Raw genomic sequence first — 22,061 nt, forward strand, 5'->3', positions numbered from 1 at the left:
ACCAAGTTTCACTCAACAGAATACCCTTTGTGCTGGAAAGGCATCTTGTCTTTTGTATAAAGTTTGCAAAGTTGGGAGGTAGAGAGAGAGAAGGGATTTGGACCAAGGCAGTTACAGAAAAGAGCACTTTAAAGAGCGGCAGAGCTGAAGGAGTCCTTGCAAGGAGTTTGTCAGTAGATCATATGTCAGTGCTACTGAACCTACTGCTAGTTCGGGCAACGCCACATATAAACTACAACTTTGGCTTGTATATGAATTTTAAATGAGCTGTTAGTACACCCAATGAATCTAGCAAGAGAATACCAATTTAGGGCTCTGACGGTCTGCTCTATAAGACCAAGTAAATAACTCAGTAAATAACTCAAGTAAATTTCCTGACACTTTATTGAGCATGAGTGAGCAAACAAAACCCAAACCCAGAGTTACTTCTACAGCCAGTATATGGTGCAAGAAACCAGAGCTAGGGGAGATGCTGGCCCGGGGCGCATCCGCTTTGCCTGCCACTGGGGCGGGCAAGAGGAGCTGATGCCTTTCACAATTTTGGTGTGGTTGGGTGCAAGACAGCATGTGCAAGGGCACGCGTTGCGCAAGCAGCAATTATTGGGTTTGCTCCCAGGACATTTTGATAGGACACCCATTGGATCTTTCAAGGGCTACAGGATGTCTTGAGGCAATTCCTTACATACCTCCTGGAGCTCTTGAAAACTTCCGAGAACACAGCCATTCCTGCCTGCTTCTCCATCCCCGATCACAATCAACTTTTGAGCATCTAGGGAGATAATACCTCACCAAGGCAGACCAGGTGAGCTGACTGATAAACAAAAGACACTTAGAAAAGAAAGACACTATTTGCATAAAGCACATGGGTCACTTTTTCCCCACAAAGGTCTCCAGAACAATGTGAACTAGGAGACTTTCTCCGGAATTGGATCAGAAGGGAATGCACAGAGTTTAAGGCTGAAGAAAAAGGCTGAAAAAAAAAGTTTGCCCTAATGTTTTTTCCTGTGTATCAAGGAGAGAAATTGAGCATACGATAGCCTACAGATTGTTCCTATGCATGCCAAAGGCACAGAGAAGGTCACCCTGTAGCCTATATTCTGCTCATTTTTTTGCACAGACGATGCCTCTAAAGCTCACTGCAATGCAACACTCGCTGCTGGTCCCATCCAGGCTAGCAAAACTCCCCGTCACTGTGCGCTCAAAGATTAAGCAATCTGCTGCCTAGAAACTCCACTGAGAGATATCAGGGCCAAGAATCCACCCGAAACCCCAAGAAAGCAGCAGCAGGGAAGCTCAGCGCTTAGTTTAAAAGCCAAGCCAAGTGCCCCTGACTCAGCACCACTGTGCCTCCTTCTACCCTGCAAGCCAAGCGCGGCAGGCAAGAATCTCTTCTAGCAACTTGGTGAAGAAACCAGGCATGGCACTGCCTATGTTCACCTCACATTACTAATCATATAACTGTGCATTTGAGCGGTCCATTACCAGATGGCTTTCAGAATGATTTTAAATGTTAGCTCGCATTTTCTTTGAATATTTAAATGTTCATGCTGGTCTGTTTTCCTTTTCTATGCACTGCACTGATTTATGTTGCTAGATACCATATCTCCCTGCCTTGCCAAAAGCATGCATTTGGGAATGATTTCAGGGCTGCTAGTAATATTTTTTCCTCTCATTTTATTTTGTACTTTATTTTTATTAACTTTTTTGCTGGATATACTGTTAAAATAAAATTGTGTCTTGAAGAAACAGAAGGAAATCCCCAATCCTCTCCTCAGCTCTTTGCTCATCTGCTTCAGGCAGCATTTTCAGAGGAGTTAGCTTTGTGGTCATGAGCAAAGCAAAAGCAGTAGGTACGTACCAACACAGCTACCTCAGCTTCCCCTCCCTCAGTATATTCTTGCTTTTAGACTCACGTGCGGGAATCAGCCAGGTCCAAGGTCAGGACTGCTGCTGTCCCATTCTCAGGAGGCGACTGGAGACAGCTTTGGCTTGACTGCAGGGTCTCTGGCCACTCCTACATTTAACACTATATGGCACAGAAGCCACCATCTCCAGTGCCTTTTAGAAGGACTGGCATTAGAAGTTCCTTCCCATTCACTCAGCATTACTCCTTCTTTGAAATCTTGACTTCTACATTGCCTTTGCGACTTCCTAATACAAGTTCTTCAGTCCTAGGAGGACTCAACAGATAGACTTCCACTGCCTTACCCTGTGCAGGCTAAGGATATCCAGCATTTCCATCCTGGACTAGGCAGCAGTACTAGTTTTAGGTATAAGTTTTAAGAGCAACTTTGTCTGGAGCAGCTCCATTATGTTTGCAAAGGGAAGTCAAAAGCAAAGAATTCCTAAATACATGAGGATTTTAAAACTAGAGAGCCGGGTCCAAGAGAGCATGACCCCAGTGCGAGAGAGCTGAAAACCACCAGTGGAGCAGTCTCTGGGATGGAGACCACAGCACCGGCAGAGCGTTGCTGGGTGACTGCCCAGCAGCCAAACCGCCGGCACTGCAGCCCTCGGCCCCTGCAGGTGCACAGTGCTAAGGGGGAGAGGCTCACATTCAACCACCACGGGCTCAGCTATTCACCACCACGCGTCTCTGCTAAGCACAGAGGCACACAGTTGTGCACCTGTACGAGGCAGTGGGACCAGGACATGTGAACCATGTCCGCGTTCAAGTGTGTGAGCAGTGTCTGTTATGGATACGCCCAGCAGTGTGTCAAGATCTCCTTCGCCCAGCAGCAGACACCGGGCACTGTGACAAAGACAAAACAGTATTTGGACAGATGGAGGGAGACAGATTTTCTACCACCGCCGCAGTTGCTCACGTGTCCCCTGAACACACAGACACCCCAGCTCCCTCTTGCCTGCCCTCAGGGGTCAGCGCTGACATGACCCCACAGCAGCCACCATCGACTCCATTTAGGGAGCCCCTGAGCTGGCACCAAGCTGAGACCTGGAAGACAGCAGCTAATCCCGCCTGGCAGCTGCCCCCCGCAGTGCAGCACTGATTTTCATTTCCAGTCCTCAGCCAGGAACGCAAAAGCACAGTCCCATCCCTCTCAAACACCTTCCCATTTCACTCCAGGTTGCACTGTGGAGGTGGACAGCCATACCAGATCCCAGACTGGTTTGCAGCCTGGTGCTGCTTCGTGCGCTGCCAAGGGAGCTCCTCTTCCCCTCACGTTCCTAAGCACCCACAGTACTTTCCCCACAGAAGGAGATGGCTGGGGCACAAGGTGTAAGGAAGGATCTTTCACCTTCAGCATCCTGATAATATACCGTCCATCCCCAACATGTTGGCTGGCTCAAGTGGAGGATCTGCCGATCAACATGAAATGCAGTCTGCGGAGCTGAGACTATGCAGCATGAGTGCTCCACATGAATCACAGATGCTGGGGATATAAAACACCCAGCCACCCTTCCCAGACTCCTGCCAGCACAGACGCTCCCTTGCTATATTTCTGAGCTGCTCCATGCTCCACTAGCAGAGGGGAGAAGTAATTTTACTTCAAGTGTCACCTGTGAAAGTTGCAAATGGGGACAGGAATAGATTAGCTTCTTATCTGCAACAAATAGTTAATAAAACCAGCTAGTAGCTCCAGAGAGAAGAGTCAGGAAAAGCAGTTGCCTTTCTAAACAACAGAGCGAAGTGTCAATACTATGAAGCAAGTTTCCTTACAAGGTTTCTGGATGCACTTATTTTCCCTAATCCGCACAGGCAGCAAGCGAAGATGATGGTGCCTCTTCCTAAACGCTTTTTAATAAAGCCCAGTGGAGACTGAATGCAGAGGGCTCTTACAAATGGAGCGTTTTGAGTTATTAATGTTCTTGTGGCACTGCTTAACTGTGGGGACAAATAAATTTGTGACAAAGAAACTATTTCCTTTTGTGTGGATCTTAGGAGAGCATCAAGGGGGATAGGGCGTAGGGGGGGAGCAAGTTTCATTCCTGAATGCCTCGAGGAGTGGCTTTCACTTCAAATTTATACAGAAAGAGATTCCCATTGCGTAACGTTACCACCATAAAAATCAATGCAAATACGTACACTCAATATAAACTGCATTTCATTTACATGATGAAGGAGAGAACATTTCCAAAATGCAGGCAGGATGCTGAAGCCGAGGAAGAGCCTGAGCCCACCCGGACGGGGAGCACAGCACCACGGCAGGAGCCCAGCCACCACAGGCGAGGCTTGGCTTCCCTTGCCTGAGCATTTCTACAGAGAGCGGTCCAAACTCTGAGCGGAAGGGTGGTTAAACGCAGGTCAGAGCAAGCTTTGTACTCACCGATCCGCAGGGAATGGGGGCTGGCAGCAATCTTCATCAGCCACAGCAGAAGGAGCACCAGAGGCGCCAAGACACGGGGCATCTTCTATAAATCCTCATGGAGCCCTTTGGTGGTCTGGGCATGACATAACTCTGCAGAGAGAGAACACACGCCACCGTGAGCACCTCGGCTCTCGAACCAGCGACTCAGCAGGATGACACTGCTTCGAGCTTGCCAAGCACTTGGGACAAAGAGTCTATTTACCAAAGGAGGAGGAGGAGGAGGAAGCTATTTACAGACTATGAATTATTCAGGAACTGGAGTCAAACTGGGCAAAGAGCTTCTAACAAAAAATGGAAAAGAAACACAAGGAAAAGTCCAAATATTTCATCTTGGCATTTTTAGCATTTCCACAAAAACAAATGGAAATCAATATTGAGTCAGATCTCTAATTTTTCTTCTATTCCCCCCTTCCTCCTTATTTTTTTTTTTTTAACTCAAAGCAGCCTGCAACTTAAAATATAATACTGACTTCTGGTTTTAGGATAGGACAAAACATTTTCATACCAAAACATAATTTGAGGGGTGGGACTTGGAGACAGAGAGTCACTTTGGCCACCAAACCAGAAACCAATTCTTGGTACTGCTCCAGCCCCAATGACACTCACCACCTCCTTCCCTCCCTTTCATGCATAAGAGGACTCAGGACAGGAGCAAGGGCAGGACCTTTTTTTTTTTTCCCCTCCTCTTACAAGGTAACACCACCCCAACACACAGAGGTCTAACTTTCAAAGTTGAAACACCGTTAAAATGAAGAGCAGCAGGTGGAGAATCCACAAACCTATCATTAGTACAGATATTGGCCCCAGCTGTCCCACAGCAGACTCCCACAGCACAGTTAAACAAATTTTTAACAAATAGCATTTTAAACAGCGACATAGAGGGCAGACTTGACTTTACAGGAGAAATGGTTGTCCCTCAAGTTGATAAAATTATCTCCACAGGCAGCAATGTCCTTAAATGCTGACTTTGAGTATTTCATCGGTTACCTTATCTCTCCCTTCTCCAATTTTCTGGCAAACATTCTCACACTATTCCATTTGCCTAATTCTTGGGCCAAACATTGAAGTCCTGACACAGGCAAAGTCTTTAATCTGCCTTTGAAGTTACCAGGAGTTTTGTTTGAGAAAGACACAGCTTTTTACTTGCAATTTTTCAATTTGTCTATTTTTAGATTACATTTAGACTTCCTCCATCTCAGCACTCCCCAGAGGGGCTATCCCCTTTTTACAGGCAGGCAAGGGAGGCAGAAAAATATTGAGATGTGGCCATAGAAATGAAGGCAACACAGGGGCTGAGCAGGGAGCCCCTGCACATCTCCGCTCCCTGGGGCTTGGTCTCTTTCTGGATCACGTCTCTCTTGCAAAGCTCCCACCAGCAGCCCTGCCTTCCCAGTCCCAATTCCCTCAGCTTTGAGAAAATCGAGGGACCCCATGCTCAAATGTCAGCTGGACATTTGAAGAGCATCCTGATTTCAGAAGTGTGTTCAACACATTTTTAAAACGCAGCAGCTGCCAAAAACCAGCCGGAAATCATCAGCCACCTCTGAGAAGGGCAATGGTAATTTTCTTTTTTTTAGTGGGAGTTACAGAGTAACGCCTAGGGAGGAAATGCCCTAAAAGGTTAAGCACATGGTAAATTGGTTACTTAGAAGCGCTGGCAGCAGTGGAGACAGATCGTGGAGCAAGGTATCATTTGAGTACTTTGAAGCAGTTATTTCAAAACTTTCCAAGTTATTGACAAAACAGCAGGATCACATCAAATTTGCTCACACCGGTATTACAGCCCAGGCTGTGGAACCAGCGCTTGCAGCACTGATGTCGCACACAGACATCTCCTCTCAACCCCTCCCTGCAGAGCCAGAGAAGGAGCCGGGGGGATCCCAAGAGGAGCCTGAGGTCTGCACCCCGAGGAGCTGCACGGCGCTCAGGACCAGCTCCCAAGCCGCTCCCCAGGTCTCACAGTCTTGTCTTCCTCCTTTAGGTCCCACTTCTTGCACCGCTACCCTAGGCCTGTTTCCAGTGCAAAAAGCATCCCAAGCAGCCCTTGCCAGCCAGCGGCGATTAACAACTACATCACAACGAGCAAAGCATCTGACAGAGGACCTCAGATGTGTTTTGCCTTCTTTCGCCTCCACTGCCCCCTCCCGTCTGTGCCACCCTTCCCTTCGCCCCGCTGCTGCCCGCGGCACTGGCCAGGGAGGGGGTGGGGATCGACAGCCCACGGGGTATGGCTTGGTCCCAGGGAAACGTGGGGCAAACTCACACTCGACAGCATTTCTCCCACCAAATGAGAAGGAATAGGAGAAGCAAGCACACGCGGAGGTCAGAGATGCAAAAACGTCCAGGCCTGAGAAGTTCTGAGCTAGTTCTCTGCCAGTTGAGAGATGACAGCCTTTGGCTACACTCCCCGCTACCCTCTCCTCCTCCACCAGCGTGGACTTCTCCTCCATAACACTGGCGGCATCCACCTGATATCACCTGGAGAGGAGTTTTAAGATCATGTTACATCATTGTGCAGATAAATACAACAATCCCACCTGCAGCAAACTCTCTGTATCTGCATCTTAAAGGCAGCCCTGTGAGGGAAAAGCAGGGCAGCAGCCTAACTGTGCCTCTGGGCTAGGGCAAGCAATGGCAGACGGAACCCCATTTTCCAGCCAAAGCAGTGGTGGGAAATGCCCGCCTGCCATTTGAGGAGGATGCTGGAGTTAACATCCCCGTCGTTCTCTGCCAAAGCACTATGGGACCACCATCCTAAAATGGGTCATCCTCATTTCAGACTCTGCAAAGACAAACTGCACAAGGGTAACCACTCCAGGCAAACTATGAACAGCCAAGGTCTGGGAAAGGGTCCCACGACTTTCAGCTCCAAGGGACGGACCTCAAGGACACCTCTCCTGTTTGCAGCCTAGTTTGGTGAAGAGGCGAATTATGACACTCCCAGAGAAGCAGCTGCCTTTGCATCACCAGCTTAGAGTTAATAGCAAAGCTAAATAATAAGTACAGGGCACCCGCTGTGCTCTGCTACGTGAGCGGCAGGGTTGTAATTACCTAGAACATGGAGCACAGAGGGATGCTGTGTTCACCTAACGCATTACCCACTACTAAGAAAGGCTTCCCAGTACTTTGATTTTTGAGGACGAACCCAAGGAACAGCTGTCAGCAATAGAAACGCACCTTGGGGTTCACCAAACAGCAGAACTACACAGGCTCCTCCAACCCGTACCCATAGAGCATCGGTTGATGGAGGTGCTTGCAAAATACCCAGGGAGTGCAACACAACAACACTTCCCCACCATCACACCTGCGCCACCGAGCAGTGGGTACAGACACTCGAATTCAAGACAGGATGAGAGGGAAAAGAGAGAGAGGATTTTTATTCCTGGCCTAACATCAAGGTTTCTACTCTCAAAGGAACAAAGGAATTTCAGTCCTCACGGCTCTCTTCACCTCCCCAGTCCCGAGTTCCTCCTGCCTCCTGCTCTCTGAATTCAGGCACAAAAGGGTGGTAAACACAGTTCAAACCCTTTACCCTTCGTAGTAAGGTAATTTTTTGCCTTGCTGAGCTAGCCATCCTCCCAACAGGTTTTGCTTCCTTACAGCTGCAAGGTGCATCTGTCTGTCTCTCATCTCCCCACGAGAAGCCGTAAAACATGCTTTCTGCCCAGGTGCAGCAATGCATCACAGCTACGACTTGGGTATCGACTCCAGTGCAGCCCAAAATTCCACACAGAGAGGGAAGGAAGATGACATTCTTCTTTCATGCAAGACAAAGCAGGAAGCCTCCGAAGCCAAGAAAACGCTTAAGAGAACAAAAATATTTAGCAACTAGCTGCACTAATTCTTGCATATGTGAAGATGACTTATCCCAACTCACCCTCACCACAGCTTGCTGGAAATAAATCAAACCGACTTCTTTTAGTAAAGTTTCCACCAAGAACATGAGAACTTTTGTCAGCCCGTACATTTACGGCTCTCGCATTAATGGCTCCTCTTTATGGTACTGGCGGTGTGCTACGGTAGCAAGCCAGCCTGGTTGATGGACAGCTTTTTGTAAAGCGCTCTGAATCTGCTACCCCCAAAAGGATTGGGCTGGCTAGAAAAGAGCTGCAAAGGTCCTTCAGGGTGGTACATGAATTGCTGGATAGCTGCTGGATCATGGACTGGCCCTTGGCTTCTCTCTCTGCATAGTGCAAGTATGTAATTCTTTTTCTGTTAAGCCCTTTTTCATCTTGAGCTCTGAAAATTCAAGAGAATAAAATAAATCAAGACTATACTGAATAGTTTAGAGTTCTCTCTGGAGATAAAAGTCTCCAAATACCAAGCAGAATTATGGACGATTTGCTTCTCAGAGGAAGCAACTTGCTTCTGAAACTACTTATACATTTTTAATGACTGTGAGATGGTACTCTTCGTCGTTGCTATCGGTGCATCATCCTGATATTTTGAGATTTTTGCAGAAAAATTCTGAGACGATACAGCAAAAGCCAAAAGGCAAAATAAAATGTTAATCACAGAATAAAACTCTGCTGAAGCTGCCATACCAATAGAAAAGACATCCCTGAACATCGGCCACCTCTCTGCTCTCCCTCTTGTTCCCTCTGCCCAACCTGCCAAGGAAACACAAGAAATCCACGTGCAGTGCTATTTCTGTTCGCACTTCCCAAGATACCACCACCCTGCAAAATCTGTTTGCCATCTGCCCTGCCACATCTGGCCCCAGCAAGTTGGGGGGCCCTGGAGATGGGCTGCATCCCAGCAAGACAGGGCACAGCACCTCCAGCTGCACTGGCGCTTGGCTCCACGGTCCTGGAAGGCAGAGCCGGGACCAGGCTTTCGAAAACCCCAATGTGTGCTTTATCCTGATGCAACCTCCATTTACTTCTACTGCAAAACCCCTACGCCATCGTCTGCGAGCTCACTGAGAAACCACAAACACCCTTTAAAAAATTGGCAGCAACTTCAATCTTATCCAGGCAATCGGGAGGCAGACCCAAATGCTAGTTTGGAGGTGGCTTTGGTGTTGATGGATCTTTCTGTGCATCACCAGAAGCTTGATGAATGGTGAGAAAATGCAGCTCAAGCAAAGCTAGAGTAATCCTCACAGCTGAGACAACAAATTTAACAGCTGCAGAGCAGCAAGGAATTCTGAAAAACTGTCAGGAAATATCAACAAACAACTTAACAGAGCCTTTTTCATTCTTTCGACAAGCAAAGAGAGCTATTTCCCTTTGCAAAGCTTCATCTGCAGAGAGGCTCAAATTTAAATAGAACTGACAAGAGGGAAAGAACCTGAAAAACATTCCAACAGGTGACTGTTGCTGGGCTTGAGCAAGTGCCTGTGTGTCTCAGGGGGAGAGGAGGAACTAAATTGCAAGCCTGCCCCAGGGATACAAAGATGTAAGTTCAATTAAACTGAAAAATCACTCCATTTAAAGCTACGAACAATATGTTTTCCTCTGCAAAATGCATAATTAGCATGGGTAAATCATTACCGCTAGGTATTGTTGTAGTCAAAGCTTCAGTAAGACTGAGAGAAGGATCAGACGTTTATAAAGAGAATGAGTAGCTAAATTACAATAGTAAAGTTTAAAAAAATAAAAGATAACATTTTGGATGACACGTAAACCCTTCACGCTGCAAGGCACGGGCTAACTCCTTACGTTCGAGGGCGAGAAGAATCCCCCCTTGGGGCAAGCCTCCTTTACACTGCTTCTGGAAGCAGCTAGCACTAAAATAGGATACTTAACAATACGAAGCACAGTTCTGTTCCAGTCTAGCAATTTCTATGTTCCTATAAAAACTATGTCTCCTTTTAGATTTCATCAGCTTTAAAGAGCCTGCTTTACTTTCAGCCGCCATGCCTTTCCTCTTCTCGCATTGTCCTCACAATCTTCACACGGTGGCTTGCCAGGGATGAACTCATCTGAGGTGAGAGACGGACCAGTGGTATCTCTCCTCCCCAGGTGTCGGGGGGATAAAAGGACCTCCGGCTCTCCATCACACCACAGTGACGGCACAGCTCCGGGAAGGGTCAGTCAGTTAGCACCAGAATAGGTGATATTCAAGGAAAGGTGATATTAGTGATAAACACCTGCTTGGCTGATACATAAAATGGAAATTTTTTTTTTATTCTTCTGGCTGCGTTCTTTTATCTCTCTCTTTTTCTTTTCTCCCTCCCCCCTTCGTGACTTCCAGAAAAAGAAGCAAGAAACTTCAAGGAGAAAAGAATTCTGGAGGCAGTGAAGCAGAAGGACGAATGTATTCCTGACATTTCTCATTCCTGTGGATTATTTTCTTTAACTTTCTCTCTCCTCTATCCTGCGTTCTCTCTTGTCTTACCCTTCTCCCCAGCATTAGCAAAGCCTGATCAACTTTTCCTATCATTGCTCAGAGATAATATGTACCCATCCTAATTCCTCATACAAGCTGCATATAGACTCGGCTATCTCAGGGTTGGATTTTCCCCAGCATTATCAACCACCGACCTGGGAACACAGGGAGACTTGAGCAGTTACAGCTTCAGGCTGACTCACAGGATGCCTCCATGCAATTGCGCGCTCCTCCGCAGGCCTGTCACACCACCTATCAGGCCCCCCAGGGCCGGTCAATACTTGAAAGCTTTATCGGCACAGCCAAGTGAATTACGGGTGTGAAAACCCCACCTGCCCCCTCAGAGTCGTGCTTACAAAAGTCCCATTACAGACATTGACTTGAGAGCGTTACAAGCCATTCGTCGGGGCAGCTTATTTTATTCTAGGGACGGGTTTAAGCTGATTCTCTGCTAGGAAATTTTGCCTGTACAACCACCCTGGCAAAACCCTTCGGGCACGCAAAAGGAGCCAGTATGCATGCTGCTGTCCCCGGTCTTTCTGCCCTGCTGCAAAGCCTCCCAGCACCACAGCAATGAAGAAAGTCCTATGGCTGTTGCGAGAAGAGAGACCAAGGTGCGTAACGCGATGGATGCACACAGCACCGCGATACAGGGCAGCGCTAGGACCATTTGACGGGGCCGTTAGCGCAAGCCTGCCTCACCCTGCCCGGCAGAGCCCCCCGAGCCACGCTGCCGCAGCGGGGAGCTGCGATGGACGAGCTCCGGCCAGCTTCACGGGACGGCAAAGAAGATGCTGCCTTCGGCCACCTCATCCCTCTGGCAGAAGTCACTGCTCCCGGCAGCAAAACGCCGGCTTTGCCTGTGCCTCAGCCCCCTCGGCTTCACAGCCCGGCATCGAAGCTTACAGGCGATGATTTACACCGCAAACAGAGCGGCCGAGCCAAGGAGATGGGGGGCACACGTGCAAGAGGACTACAGGACCAGTAGCCTTCCAAACCACCCCGGCACCACCCTCCTGACATCATCTGCCAAAAGCCTCCCTGCTTGTGACAATTCACTTCTCACTGGGAAAATCAACGAAAGAGAAAACTAAGATCATGTGGGATTTTATCCCTCCCTGGTGCCCACAATTTATTTTTATTAACAAACAATAGCAGTTAAAAGCACTGTGGTCTCACACAGCGATGTCTGCTCTACCCACTTCAGACATTCTTAATTGGCTTGAAGCTGTTATCTTAAAGCAAAAGTCACGACAAGCCTGGGGGAAGGGGAGTCTCTGTAGATGGAAGGAGAAAGGCAGATTTTCTTCCAGCTGAGCAGGACAGCAAGCTGCCATCAAACAGGGGCCAGTGCTGTGCACGCCAGCGCTGCTCCTCTGACCTGAGGAGCCGGATGTCGCGACAGCACCTCATTTTTTTAACCATTTTAAGCATACTGATAATGATAACTACAAGGCTGAGGGCTGTTTACCTTGGATAAAGTTTCTGGACAGGTTTGGCACTGAATCATCTAAAAAGCAGCAGGAAAATCTTGGTTTACCTCCCCATACCTGGCACTGATGAAAGCCTCGGTGCACAGCCTTGCACCGGCCGTTCCTCCCGTATAAAAAGGGCAGAGCTCTCGTATCAAACATTAGGCCGCATTTATTCAGCGGAAGACTCCAACCCACTCTGCAGGTCGTCACTTCCATTAAACCACCTCTGGTGCGGGAGAGAGCGGCCAGTTTGCACTGCGTACACACGCAGCCAAGCACAAGACAGTATTTTCGGAAGGGGAAATACAAACTGATCTCTCCAGCTGAGGTGGCACAGGGAAACTCCTAGGTGAGCAGAATCTCAATTGCTCAACATCTCTCTTCTTGCAGAGAGGCCTGTGGGACTCCGAATAAATAAAAACAGTCAGAGCCCTGGCTTCATAAAAAGCTTAACCAGGAAAAAGAAAAAGCCTTTAAACCAACAATTGTTTTACATTAAGAAATAGACAAAAACGGAGTTTTGAAATTTCAGTTTTGTTCCAACAGAGAACAAACCCAACGCAAACATGTGACCCAGGCACAAGCCACTGCATGAAGTTGGGGACACCAGGGCTTCTGCAGGAAATACCCATCTGCAACACGCCTGTCCTACAGCAAACATAAAAAAGCAAGGCAAAGAAGTTCCTTTCACTGGATGGTATGTACAGCCCCAAGTCAAAGCATTCCTCGAAAGCAGGTGGCAGGACACAAGCTCAGCCCAAATCCTGCTTTCTCTTGGGTCGTGTGTACGGTGGTGAGTGACTATTTCTCGCTAAGCTGCAATGCGAGTGCACACGCTGGAAGAAAAAACCAGTCACCAGGACCCCAGCTCCATAATGTGCCAAGGACTGTGGCCAGAATAAACTGCTTCAAGAAACCCTTTCCATGAGACCTCCTTACACTCAGTGTACACCCTTCCACCGCAGAAAACGGAGCTGCTCAGAAAACCATTTTCCCCTCCTCAAAACCAGTGAATTTCCCAGTTCTGCCACACTTTTTTCACAGTTCTGTTTTGATAAGTACATACCCTTTTGGAAACCTGCTTTCAGCCATTTGGCTCACAGCAATTGAACCTTCTTGAACACACTGTCTTGCAAAATACCAACTTTTTCTTTTGAAGGAGATCTTCAGGTTTTGGGTGTATTTTTCCCCCCACACAAAGACTGATTTTTCCACAAAACTTCCTTTTATCAAAAACGCTTTGATGGAAAATTTTCAGCACTCTCAGAAGAAAAGAAATCCAACAAGCACTAACCCCTATTTGTTGTTAGTGAAGAATTACTGCTACCACTGAGTCTCTTTACACATGAAGGAAGTTCTAAAATATGAATCGGATCTGTGAACATTTCAGAAGTCTAGGGGGAGAAAAAGCTCTTAAACGCATCAACCCGATCTCTGGGCTACAGAAAGAAGATTAATCTATTTATTTCACTTAAAGTCTCTGGCAGATTCAAGAGGGAAAAGAAAGGAAAACAAAGAAGCCTCTACCAAATCAACCTGCAAGAAGTGGTTTATGGCCAAAAAGCTAGTTTTGCTTCTTTTTCTAGCTGCCAAAACTGTAAGTGAAATAAATAGATTAATCTCCCATCTATCACCCAAAGAACATTTTGATACATACAAGCTCAAAAAGCCTGTACTTTGAGGCAAGGAGGAGGTAATTTATGAATGGCTGAAGATGATGTTTGTAAGACTTGGTTTGTATATTTTAATGGAGCAAGGATCTTGGGGTGTGCATTTGGAAGACAGTGAGCATATGCATCTGAAAGGAGGTGGGAAAGAGGACAGATGCCAAGCTAAGAATATGCACAAGAAAGCATAGGGGTGATAGGCTTGAGAGCAGACAGAGGAGGGGCAGAGGAGAAAAGTCTGCACAAGAGAGCAAGGAAACCTGCAAAACTAAAGGTCTTTAAGGCAAACACAGGAGTTGGGAGGTGCACATACATGTAACAGTGGCGCCGCACGCAACCACCAGAGAGCTGCTGGAGTAACAGAGTGACCCTTGCTGCGAGTTGTGCACAGGAAAGCAGAACCAATTCCAAACTGGTAAGTGATGTTGCATTTAAAAGGCATTAATTTGCATGAGAGAAGCTCTTAATCCTACTTGTAGTGTAAGTGACACAAAACCGATTTCAAACCAGAAACCTGTGTTTGATTAACAGTTTAACACCAAAAAGCATCCAATTAGAGGCACAGTTCTACTGTGTTACTGAGATGAAACGTCCAAGTCCCAGAGGGGCAGAGGAGAATGGGCAGTTCTGGCATTCTCCCCCTGTTTGTTGCAACAACAGGCCAAATCCCACAGCAAGCAGCAGCAGAGAAGCGAGGGGAGTCCTGGCCACGGGAGAAATACCGCCCGGATGAGTGCAAGTATATAATGTTTCTGGGGGCAGGGGGTGGGGAGGAAGAAAAAGAAAAAAAGAAAATAAATGGCTAACCTCCCTCACTGGGTCACCGCAGAGGACGTGAGCCTGAGGGAAAAGGCTTTTCATTTAATCCAATGGAGACTTTTTAAAAAGAGCTCACCGGGAAATGAGCCCTCACCTTTCTGGCTCAGCAGGAGGAGCACTCTCGTAGTGGTGATGGTGAAAGGACAGAAGAGAGGCAATGTTTGCCAACAAAAGGAAATTTCTTAATAGGCCTGTCAATACGTAACTAGGCGAAAGACCAGAGAAATCTTCACGCACGAATCCTTGGCAAAAAGCTCCTCAGCTTTTCCCCTCATGACAGCGCAGAAAATTCAGTAAGAGACATGACTCTCCACAGTCTTGGCTCTGGCATCTCTCAAGTTCTCACCATCCTCTTCTCTCCATCTCATGGCCTTTAATGCTTTTATTCTTGGGGAGTCTTTTGCGTAACAGGGAATATGGGCACAGAGCAGCTTGCCTGATGATACAAGAAGCGCTTCTCAACAAAGCACCGCTCAAGTTTCACAAGCCTCAAGATAACTGCTCTATGTCTGGCTTATCCTTTGTTTCTCAAATATCTGGCCACCCTGCTTCAGATACGGCCATAACATATACAATTCCCGGACAACTCCAGACTTCTCATATGGTTTTGCCTAAGTTATTGACCATCCCTCCCTTTAGCAAGCCAAACGCCATCAGCCTTCCTCACTTGCAGACACCTTGCCCCAGAAAGACTCACTCCTGCAAGAGATCTAAGCTCTTCTACACCAAAGGCCAGCGGAGATCTCTAAAAGTGCTGATGGGACACGCGCTCTGGAACTGTCATGAAAACTAACCTTGGAAAAGCCCGCAGTAAAACCCCACACCCAGCAAAGAATTTCACCAATGATTCAAATGGAGCCTGCATTTTACCATCACTGTAAAGAGTTGAGCACAGGATAAATCTCACAAACAGTTGATGGGCCTTCACTTCATTCTTACTTGAGCGCAAGAATTCCCTTCCTATCTGCAGTGTGACATAAACAGAAGAGTGACACCACGCTTGTGGATTTTATCCAGGGGTTTGATGTGGAGCAAGCAGAGATCACTTGGCTTCATTAACATAGCATAACCCACAGGCGCACAAAGGCACAGGACATCGCCTCAGTGTGAAAAACAAATGTGCTCATAGAACAAATTCATTCTGACCACCTTGCCTTTCTGTTGCTCCAAGTTAGCTATAATCAGGCTGTCTGTGCTCCTGACTTAGCAGCATTCTCAAAACTGCTCCCAGAGCGCTCATCCTCATCAGCAATATCCAATTTCCAAACCAAGCAAGGAACAACCCTTTCCAGAGTTGGCTTTTCAGTTGTTCTCATCACTGGCTTAACATCAATTCCAGTTAAATGAGGAAAGTACAAAGGGACTAAGTTATGCCCACGCTGAGCACTCTGAAACCCCTGATCACATCATTCTCTTCCAGCTATAAGCATAAATTGTCCTCATTAACCAGCCTTAGCCCAACTTCAATGTTTGCATCTTGACCTATAATCCATCCAAAATCCAGCACCATATTCTAATGCAGCTGTTACCCTTAAACTCGCGCTCACAGCCTGTCTGGCCAGACGGGCCAACAGGACTCGGACATCCGACATCCTGAGTTTGCTCTTGCAGATCCAGACACTTCTGGGTTGGTCTCAACGCGAGAGAAAGCAAGGCTTACACAGCTGGGATTTCAACACCCGTTCATGTGCCCACCCCTAATCAACCCGGAATATGATGGCAATTTCCAACCCAATTTCATGGGGATGCAGACTCACAAACCTATCGGTTTCTCCGAGTTTCATGAAATAGCAGCCTAGTAGAGGAAAGATTTCTCCGCAGAGGGAAGGACTGCAAGTTTAGCTCAACTCCCATTAGGCACTGAGGAATCCACAAGGGAAAGATATTACGCGTGCCCCAAATGTAGGGAAAATCATCAATTAAAGCCTACTGAACTCAGCCACGAGGCATAAACTGTACACCAGGCTGCCTTAACTCCCCAGCTCACAGGGACCACTTGGGTTTTCTCCCACCACCGCCTGGGACTCACTTCAGCTCAGATATGCTCCAAGCAGAGGAAGTTTTGAGCGGCTGTGATTCAGCACAACTCGTTTTGAACCAGTTTTGAGCCCAGCAGGCTTCCAACTATTCCAGCTGCCCAGTAGCCATCAGCCCAGCTGATTGTTGCTAACTGCTGTCAAATGGCAGCCTGGCAGCCTCTGCATCTTCTCCTGCCCCCAAAAGCTATTAATGCTAAACTCCCCATTACTCCTTTCCAAAAGTAGCTTAGATACTGCTGGTGGAAGAGGGACAAATACCCAGAGGGACAGATAACACTGAGCATTTTGAAGGTGAACGAAGGCTCGTCAGACCTCCAGCCTGAGCTCTTGCTCCAGCCCCGTGAGGAGCAGCTCTTCCTCCCCTCCACCTCTCAGACTGCTTTGCCAGAATTCAAATCACTAACATTAGGGGGCTGTTTTCTCTGTGCCACCCCCCTCAAATACTGTTGCTTCAACGACAACTCCTCAAAGAGTGCAGTGAGACGGTGACCCCAGCGTGCAGATGCTGTTATTAACAGAACAAGGACAGCCTGGTGTGTGCAAATAGACCTTTAAATTAAAAACATAACCAACTGCCATCACCTCGCAGTTGCTTCCTGTTATCCGAATAGTCCCTGCCCTGAAGACACGTCGCTTAGGAAGCTGTCTGCATCCACCACTCCGCCGTCTGCGCTCAAGCAGCTATTCTACCAAAGCAGCTCCTCTGCTGAGATGACACGCGCATCGGGAAGGCTATTTCACACCTGGATTTCAGCCACTGATCTGAACGTCATCTGCGGGGCCCCACGGGGTTCAGGAGGGACTCTAATTTCACCCAGTGACGCAAGCGTGCGTCGGCACAAGTGCCTGCAGAGCGCAGGAGATGCGATGTGGGAGGAGGGTGGTTTGATGGGGACACACCACGACAGAAATGGTTAACTGCTCAAACTTCTGCAGCGACACCAGGCAGGAGCCTGGCCAAGCGCACTGCACAAACTCTTTCAAGAGCAGCTTTAGGGAGGAAATGCAGCAAAGAACGATCGGTGCAGAAAGACTTTGACACACCAAGGGGAAAAAAAAAACAAAACATTCTCAGCAATAAACAGTGCATAATTCCCTATTACTGAAGTGCTGGATTAACTCTGGCCCCTGAACAGCCTCAGACGTACCACCCTACAGGACCTTGCCTGACAGCACTCCCAGGGAGCTGCTCATTAAGGGCTGAACAAACCCAGTGCCCCTTCAGATCAAACTTCTCTCAGCTTGCGGTGCCTTCTCCCTCTCTCCTCGCAAGCAGGCTGTATGACTCTGCAGTCACTTGCATCTCCCCAAAACAGAGTTCACTTTTCTAGATAACTGGTGTGGACATTTATCCCAACGGCTCCCTCTTTGGGACCATTTCACCCACGAGCTGTACAAGCTCAGTGGCTCCCCAAGCCCACCAGCGATCGCTCAGGACAACGGGCTGCTGAAAACAGAGGCAGCTCATCTGCCTGTTCTGCCTGGTGCAGCGGTCAGACGTGTGCCGGTCCTCCTTTCTGCCCTGGCTCCTACCTGCAACAGAGCATCCCCCTTCTCCCATGCCCATGGCTACCAAGGCTGCCTTTTTGCCAGTTATCTGCCAAACACCCATCATCACAGGCAGGAGAAATGAGCACCTGCCCTCTGCTGCTATATAACGCAGTCCCTGGGACTGGATCCCGCTGTTCTCCCCATCTCACCTATTTATCTAAGTTGGTTATGTTTTTCCCACCCCTTTGCTATGAACTTCCTTGGCCTTGTTTATCCTCAAAGCATCTCTGCAGAGGAGGGCAATGCTATTATCCGACATCCAGGCTGGCACACCAGAGGGGACACAGTGAGTCTCTGGTAGGGCACACGCAGCGCTCCCAAAGCCCAGCAGTCAAATCAGCATCAGGACTGCTTGCACCATCGGAAGGGACGGTGAGAACAGATGTAGCAAGGAAAGGTATCCTGAAGTTTAATGGGAAATACCTGCTGCTACACAAGCCTCGGGCTGTAGCAAATCAGGCAAGACTCCCAGTTTCACGGAAACACTGCCATTTCTGACTGCCATCCTCCACCACAGCCTGGGACCGCAGTACACATCCGCAGGAGTGAGAGCAGCTCTGGCCAGCAACCTGAAATCTCTGCCCTTCAGGGCCGCCCTGTTCAGCCAAAACCATTCCTTGATCTCCACTTTGTCAGCCTTGACCACCCTCCTCCAGGCTCAGCCCAGCAGAAGCCCAGCGAGGACCGGCCGTGCACGCGGGCAGTGCCTGCTGGCTCAGCAGCAAGACCATGGCTCGGGGTACGGTCCTGCCCTCACGCTGCCTGCAGCTTCCTGCAACACCATCGGGCCACCCTCCTGGAGAGGTGCCTACGGAGGGGAGAGGGTGTCGTGGTTTGGCCTCAGGCAGCAACAGAGACCCCCGCAGCCGCTCGCTCGACTCCCACAGCCGTGGGAAAAATCGGCAGAAAAGGGCAAAACTCGTGGGTTGAAATATTATAATTTAACAGAACAGACAAAGGGAAGAAGAAAGAAAAGAAAGAAAGAAAAACAATAACACCGGTAAGGGAATACAAGAACGCGATTACAGTACCGCCGCGCAGCGCACCGACCGGACGCGCACCGACCGGACGCGCACCGCCGCAGCCCGCCCCCGAGTGGCGACTGACTCCCCCGCCCCGGCGAGCGCCTTTTATAGCGGGGCATGGGTCACGTGGGATGGAATGCCTGCCTCCCCTGCCGGCTCCCGGGGGAAATTAACCCCATCCTTGCCGGAACCAGGACAGAGGGGTATCTCAAAATGGCACGTCTGGAGAAGAGAAGGAGTCAGAAACACTGAGCTTTCCAGAGCTTGTAGAAGCCACATTTCTGCCTACAAGTGAGCAGCCTGGAGACAGGAGAAGAGCATCCAAGTCCCAGGGAAAGAATGGCCGGTCTCCAGATACTTGAATTTATGTCAACCTGGAGACTAGACAAAGGCCCATTAATTCCTGGGCTGTCCAAGCAAGAATTGGATGAGTGACAACTTTAGCATTATGACTTCAATGGACCATCTCCCCAGGGTGCCAGGGAGATGATGCTCTTTCTGGCTCTACTGTCCAAAAAGCCAAGAGAGATCCAAAACAACCACAGCCCGCCATCCTCACGTTAACGGCCAGGAGCCCTCTTCATCCTACGTGCCTTGTGAAGGCTGATAAAGCAAGCTGCTTGGCAGCACTGAAGTTGTTGCTCTTCCTTCACCCGCCTCCTCGCAGCTCCCTGGCCTTCTCTTATGAGACTGACTGCCACTCATGCAGGAATTGGTCTCTGGGGAGGATGGGGGGCACAGGATTTTCAAATCCCTCTTTTTGAGCTGACAGCAGCCTTTCAGCCCAACAACAGCTCAAAAAGCTTGTGAAGAGAGATATTTTTATGAGAGCTCACCCCCTCCAAATCTTTCCAAGCTCCTTTTCTTAGGCACTTTGAAATAATTAAAGTCTTCCATCAAATTATACTGAAGATCTCTATGAAAAGCCTTTAATTTCCATTCGCTTAATGTAACTCCATCCACCAGATGAACTCTGTGGGGGGCTTTTTTGTTTTGGGTTTTTCTTTTTCCGTCTCTTTTTAAATTTTTTTCCCCTCCTAAAATATCATGCTGGGAAACTTTAATTTGATTTTAGCCTGACTAGAATTTTGGGCTGTGCCACATCCTGTCAGCCGATCACAGCTGCAGTGGTAATCTCAAGCTCTCTTTAACTTCGATGCATCGCATTTAATCAGCTCATGGTCGGCAGCAGCAATCTCTGCGCGTACCACAGCCATGCAAGTAAAGCCTCCAAGTTAGCAAGAAACCTAAAGAGCACCCGATCCATTGCTCCCTCCTACAGGCAGGCTGAAATACCAAAAAGTGGTCCAGCAAGCATAGACTTACAGCGGAGAAGTGAAGGTTTCATATTTTATCTAAATAGGGGAGATTGCCAAGTTGACCTTTCGCTCACAAAATAAACGGCAGGGATTTTCTGCAGGGCAGAAATAGCTCTTTCCACCCCAGTGACTTTTTCAACTGATAAACTCCTTAATGAACAAGAAGTTTCCCAATAGAGAGCCAATATCCCATTCCAAGCGACTATCAGCAGACGTCAGACAAACTGTGACACAATGCCACAGTTCAGAGCAAAACCGCAGGAGCTGCCGCAGTCAGAGGCAGCTCATGATGCCACCGGGGAAGTGCAAACGTGCAGAGGATTTCCTCGCGCGTGCTGAAGCCTCGAGCTGCAACTGAAGGAACCAAGCCTAAGAACGAATGCAAAAAAATCCAAATTCCCCTGTCGCTATTGCTGTAGCAGTTTAGTCACTTCAAAGCCTATTTGCCTTTACACAAATGAAGAGAGTCTGCTCCCCAAACTGTTCGGGCCATCTGTGTGCTGCACGTTAGCATCTCGGGAGGGCGAGCTCACCGGCGCTAAACACGGAGCGCAACGGAGGGATGCAGAGCCCGCTCTCTCCCACGCGCCGCCGGCTCTGCGCTCCGGCAGAGGCAAGAGGCAGCCACCTACACAGCCCGGGCTCTCCGCAGCGGTGGCAGACTGCCTGCGCACCCGAGAGACGCAACTCGTCCCTGGGGCGAGGAGGAAGCGGGGGGAGCGGAGCCAACACCTTCAGATTGCACCAGGCGACCGAGGGGAAGCCAAGGAAGAGAGCGGACCAGGAGGGGCTGCTCCCGGAGGGGGCTCTGCCAGGACGGCAGCGCGAGCTCCTCTCCAATGCAGCAGGAGTTTCCCCAATTTTTTTGGCTTTCTGCAGGGCCCTGCTTCCACCAGTGCTGATCCACCCCTCCTTGTTGGGTAATGGGCCGCCTCATGGCCCAACGCATTCACCCTGGCACCGGGGTAGAAGCAACGGCGTTAGAGAGAGGAGAGAAACTGAGGCTCAAATCAAACCAGGCGAGATGCCCACAGCCAGCCTGCCCAGCGCACGGCAGAGGAGAGGACTGAGAGAAGCGAACCCAGCCTAGGGGATGAGAAAAATGCCCACAGTTAACACATGTGCTCGAGCGAGGGTGGCACAGCATTAGCTGCAGCCAAAGAGTAGGGAAAGAGCCAGGTACGCATTTGGCGGATATCTCAGCTGGTGTGAAATGGCTTATCAGGATCCATGCAGAGGGGGGGGAAAAAAAAAAAGCCAACCAAAAAAACCCCACAAGCAAGAAACAGGCTTCAGCTGTTAATAGTTGAGAGCCACAGGACAAGGAACAGAGTAAAAGCAGAGGGTCACAAAGCTGTTCTGCGCCCTAGGAGAGGAACCAGAGAGAGAGAAGGGAATAGAGATGCATTATTTCAGGAGCAGCCACTGTGTTGGATTCTCTCAATGATGTAATTCAGACCATACTAATTTGAGTATCCCCCAGATAACCCCAGAGTCACAAATAA

The 22,061-nt window shown here is 48.7% G+C and overlaps 1 protein-coding gene across 1 annotated transcript in view; it reads right to left on the reverse strand.

The window, feature by feature from the left end:
• The window catches only part of GRIK4 (glutamate ionotropic receptor kainate type subunit 4), a gene marked incomplete at its 3' end in the record, with an annotated part of 137,213 nt that extends 132,830 nt beyond the window's left edge, over positions 1-4,383 (reverse strand). The window contains exon 1 of the mRNA XM_082493873.1: positions 4,287-4,383. Within this exon, the coding sequence (XP_082349999.1) occupies positions 4,287-4,368 (82 nt within the window). The 5' untranslated portion in view covers positions 4,369-4,383. The remainder of the gene's footprint in view (positions 1-4,286) is intronic.
• Between the last annotated feature and the right edge of the window lie 17,678 nt (positions 4,384-22,061).

The sequence above is a fragment of the Vanellus vanellus genome (genome assembly GCF_965231255.1).
Source record: "Vanellus vanellus genome assembly, chromosome: 21".
Lineage (NCBI taxonomy): Eukaryota > Metazoa > Chordata > Aves > Charadriiformes > Charadriidae > Vanellus > Vanellus vanellus.